The sequence below is a fragment of the Apaloderma vittatum genome, unplaced genomic scaffold (assembly GCF_000703405.1).
Source record: "Apaloderma vittatum isolate BGI_N311 unplaced genomic scaffold, ASM70340v1 scaffold16742, whole genome shotgun sequence".
Classification (NCBI taxonomy): Eukaryota; Metazoa; Chordata; class Aves; order Trogoniformes; family Trogonidae; genus Apaloderma; species Apaloderma vittatum.
This window is the reverse complement of record NW_009704303.1, coordinates 6,398-11,267: the sequence shown is the minus strand read 5'-3', so window position 1 is coordinate 11,267 and position 4,870 is coordinate 6,398. Positions and strand designations below refer to the sequence as shown.

General features: G+C 37.5%; 1 protein-coding gene across 1 annotated transcript; it reads left to right on the top strand.

Moving 5' to 3' along the window:
• Positions 1–65: 65 nt before the first annotated feature.
• HAUS8 (HAUS augmin-like complex, subunit 8) lies at positions 66–4,366 on the top strand (the record flags this gene model as incomplete). The annotated part of the gene is made up of 8 exons (XM_009865008.1): positions 66–162; positions 863–976; positions 1,490–1,572; positions 2,162–2,233; positions 2,543–2,701; positions 3,117–3,258; positions 3,625–3,766; positions 4,246–4,366. Coding segments are annotated over 8 exons (930 nt in total), but the record flags the coding sequence as incomplete, so codon positions are not given.
• Between the last annotated feature and the right edge of the window lie 504 nt (positions 4,367–4,870).

Below are 4,870 nucleotides of genomic sequence, written 5' to 3'. Positions count from 1 at the left end.
AAGGAGTCCCATGGCTGCTCACGGTTGCTGCGTATGTTCAGTCTTATGTGTTTCTTGATTGTCAGGATACTTCAGCAAATTCCATTTCAACGTCTGCTGCTAAACCATCTTCTGCAACTAAAACAAGATCAGTTCATCCCCCGAAATGTAAAACTTCTGTTGGTATGTTTTATCAGGATTTTAAAATTGTTCTTTTGTGAATTTGTGTTTCCAAACTGGAATTCTTGACTCTAAAAAGTTGTCAAGAGATGATAGTTTTTGTTACTTCCATTGTTGCCAGTTTTTATCTGTATACAAAAGGGATTAAGAAACTTGATGTGGGATTAAGAGGTAGTAAATTCAAGAGCGTTAAACTCATGTCTGGACCTTCTGATAGAAAACTAGTACAGACCTGAGTAATTGGGTTGTTTAAAATAAACATTTCTCTTGCCTTCTGTACAAGGCTTTGAATGACTCTTTTTACTATGTCCTCACCATTGCCCCGTTTTTCTTATTTAACCTTTTTAATAAACCCAGTGTAAAAGGCTGGAAATCGGTGTCTACAAAACAGTCCACTTTTATTTCTTTTGCAAGAATTGGAGAAGGATTTTCTGGTAAGACCTGAACTTGACTTGCAAATCCTGAGGAAATAACATTATTCTTTTTTCACATCTGAGTGTTGTTGAACTGGGAAGTATTTAGGAGGCTAACATTCTGAACTACCTGATCCCTAGGTAATTAAGGAGTACACAAATGGTGTATATAAAGTAAACGTGTAAAGGTAAGCGTAAGTTTGCCACATGTTAGTGAAAGCATATGCAATTGTGAACTTGTGCAGAATGTGCTCTAATTCTTTTAGTTTGATAACAGCTTCTTTCTACAGGTGTTGTCTCCAGCTCATTTAATCAGAGTAGTTTTGAGAAAGGTGACTTGCAGTCCACTTTATTAGATGAAGATAAAGTTAGTAGACCAGACCTTGATCTTTCTGCAATTAATGGTAAGCTCCCACGTGTACTCAATTTCTTGTTTTATTTTTTTAACATATGTGGTGTAACTTGATGCTTAGTGACCCTCGTGTTCTTCTAGATTCACAAAAGGATTTTATTAAATAAGATGAATGTTCTTTCAAGTGTTTAAACAGAGATATTAAGACTTTGGGAGTTTAAATTAACCTCTGGATTTTTACTATCTTTTGGGTACTTTGTTGGTGTTGTTTAAGATCAAATATTAAAGACCAAAGTACTCTCAAGTCTTTGTTCTGTAACAGTTGGGTGTTAGATTACCAGCCCTCTGGAAATTGTATCACACCTATCTGTGCCTGCCACTTAAAGCTAAAGGCTCATGTCATCCTCATCGCTTGAGTATCATCAGTCAGAAATAGAGCAGAAGCGTTCTTTACTGGCACACGTAAGAATTTTGATATGTTTGCCTTTGAAGAACCTGATGGTGTATTGACCCACTCTACGTACTTTGATAGAAGAGAGCAATAACTTTTTTTGTTGTGATACAGATAAAAGTGTCTGCAAAAAGACTCCTGTTCCAAAAGCTGCTAGCAAAGGAGTTAAAGAGACGTGTCAAAACCCTCCCCGAAAGGTGAGTCTCACTGCTTTCATTTATTGTGTGTTTATTCTGAAATGTGTTAAATGAAGATTTTCTGTCTGTCTTTAATCTTGATAACAACTTTGAGGTCCTGGGATGTTCTAAAGCCTTCTGGCAGAAGCCAGAGGTTGTCTGTTCTGCTAGTGATGTCTGGTTTGTTTATCAAACGTCTCAACGCTGACTAAAGCTTTGCTTCCGTTTCCTGCGGTAAAGAATCTGCTCCAACTGTAGCATCTCCTCAAGTGGATTGTTTTGTATTCCTCTCCATCCTTTTTAATTCTATCATGCTACCTTTAAATATTTTCTGACGTTTTTATTTAGAAAACTAATGTTGATTCAACCTAATTTGAAATGCCTTATGTAGGGGTCTCATTCAACATAGCACTGAAACATCAAGTTCTCTACCAGTATTGCAAAAATCTACTCAAAACATTGTAAAAAGTGGTGGAACAGAGAGGTATGCATTGTTTAAAAACCCAGCTTTCTTCACTGAGCTGAAGGTTGATGATGATTCCACGCACAAATTGGACTTCCAGTAATTTATATGAACATTATCATTGTATGTTTTTTTTCTTTTCTGAAGGAGGGTAATTCTGATGCTTGGATGAAAGAGCTGGACTCTCAGACTCTGCTTTTGACTTACCTGAGAGTAAAGGTGAGAATCAGTCAAGTATTTGTATATAGTTTCAAATAGAAGAGCTTGCTGTTGAAGAATTGTTTAATTTGTCTATGCTTTCTAATCTGTGAAAGTTAAATTTTTGTGGCTTTATATGTTTCTGGCTGTAAAACTGCTGTAAACAGCTGACATAAAGAGCTTTAACTGTAATGTACTGTGCTTATTGTGCCTCCAATTCATTAATTGACCTCTTTGACCTGGTCTGAGGTTTACATTTGTTTATTCAGAGTATGTTGATTACTTAGCCATGGCATTACTTCAGTTGTGCGTATTTTTTGGATGTAACAGGCAGAAAAAAATGTTGCTGAGCTGGAGAAAAAAGCAGAAAAAAACTTGTTAATGTTGTGTGAAGAAAAGGAGAGACAACAGGAGAAGCTCTGTGAGTTGAAGCGTGAGATTCTACTCAGAGAGAGAGAGGAGAAACTTGATGAAGCGTTGGACACACAGGTAGGCTTTATTGTAGTTTATGCATTTCCTATATTTGAACAAGCTCACTTGTGAAGTAATCTTTTATCCAGAGAACATTCCTCTGCATCTGTGGCCTTTTGGATTCTGGAGACTACACTGTTAATTACAGTCAATGTATCATATTTAAAACGCTTTGCCTGTTACGTTGCTGATGTCTCTGAGCTACAGTCCCACGGGAGCCGATAATGACCGATAATGGCGTCTTGGAACTGTAGAGGATAACTTATTAAGCAGCATGATGGGGGTATCATACACAGACTTGTACTTCTGTCAGTGAGCATTTCAGAGTGGTACTTGGGGATTTTTGCAAATTATTTTTTTGTGTTGAGCCAGGACTATAATAACAAGATGGCTGATTTTGAAGAAGTGTCGGTTCATGCTGTGTCTTTTTCAGATGGAAGTACTTTCTACCCTTGTTCCTGTTTGTGAACAATTTAAAGAGCAGTACAAAAGCTTTGCACGTGCCCTGGATGCCACTAGACATGAATTACCCATAAAGAATATTCACATAGAAGAAGATACGTTAACGTACCTTGGTATGAAAATTTGATTCATAAAATTTACTTTCAGAAATAATGAGGCGTTTGCTATGCTGCTCAGAGAATTTTTGATATTTAAAGCTTGTTTTTTCTCTTGCATTTGTCTTGTAAAAATGTTTGACATACTCTTAAATGAGAGCATGATTAGCAGTGTTAACAGCCTGTTGCTAGTGTTAGTCTACACAGCTACAAATAATTTGCCTTTCACAGGTTCTTCAGAGCGTGTTTGAAAGCTGAGTAAACAGTAGTTTCCATTATTTAGTTCAGCTGTTTCTGTGGCTACTCTGGCTAGTACGTAATCTTGTATTAGCTGGTGCCGTTGCCTGCATTTTTGAGTAGTATCTTTAACATCTCACGTTGTAGGTAAACTACAAGAGCAGTTAGCTATCACACAGGAGCTTCTGACAGACGTTATGCCAAGCTACTCAGAAGAAAGTGCAAAAGCCTTTAGTGTACTGAAAGAGCTTAAAGATGTTTTCCAGAAACTGGATAAAGAGCTTCAAAGGTATTTACAACAACCAGGTGAACAGACATATTCAGAGGAAAATCTGCAGTCTTGGAGGAGGATTAACTGGGGGGATAGTAGCACGAAGTTTAATTCTGTTCGTAGCAGACACCTGCATTTCTGTCCCTACCCTACCTGCAGTCAAATTAAAGATGTTTGGGGTTTGTTTTTTTTGTCTGTATGTTTGAAGTGAACTACTTCAGTGTGTCATTTTCTGACACTTTAGCTCAGAGTTCAGTGAGCAAAAATAGCCCTGAAAAAGTGCAAATATGTAGGAGAGTAGAGAACTCCAGAACTCCCTCCTGTAAACTTCTCTACTCTAAAATTCTAGCCTTTAGGAAAAGAACTCGGATTTTAGATTTATTTTTTTTCTTGTGACTCCATGATAGAATGAGATGAGTGTCCAGACATGTAGCCTTTGAGGTTAAGCAGAAGTTATGCTCCACAGTAACTGATTTAACTTGCTTCATTTGTTCCAGGAACTTCTCACAAGTGCAGAACCTGTCATTTGAAGTTAGTAAAGAAGTTTCTCTGCATAACCAAGCGATATGTGAAGAGAATTATGGACTAGATGTTGTGAAACGCTGGTACTTCAACTAAGTTCATGTATGGTTTGCTAACGAGTGGTTACTAAAGCAATGCCAACATAATTCTTCTTTGAATATATAACTTGTCCAAATTTTCAATTCTACCAGAACATGAAACCAGCAGCACGTGTGTAGGAAATGGGAAATAGGAAATGAGAGTTTAAGATTAATTTCTGTGAGGCCTTTCTCATCACCTTCTTCTTTGACAATACTAAAGGTAAATAATGAGAAATGTTATTCTTAGCAAATATGGCCTATGTGTTCTTAAAATCCTTGGTTTCCTTTCTGGGAACTGGCTTCAAGTACGTTGAGTTGCATCTCTTTCCGGAGTAGCGTTCCTTAGAAGGCAGCATGTCAGAATAGAGATGTGGAATTGTGCATGTGGTACTGCGTGTTTGCTGATCTGATCAGGAGGATCTGTAGGAGTGTACAGCACCATCATTGGCTGCTCTATGAACAACTTCTGGAGGAACTCTTAATTGTCCCTTATTTCTGGATTTGCCGAGAGGACAAGCTA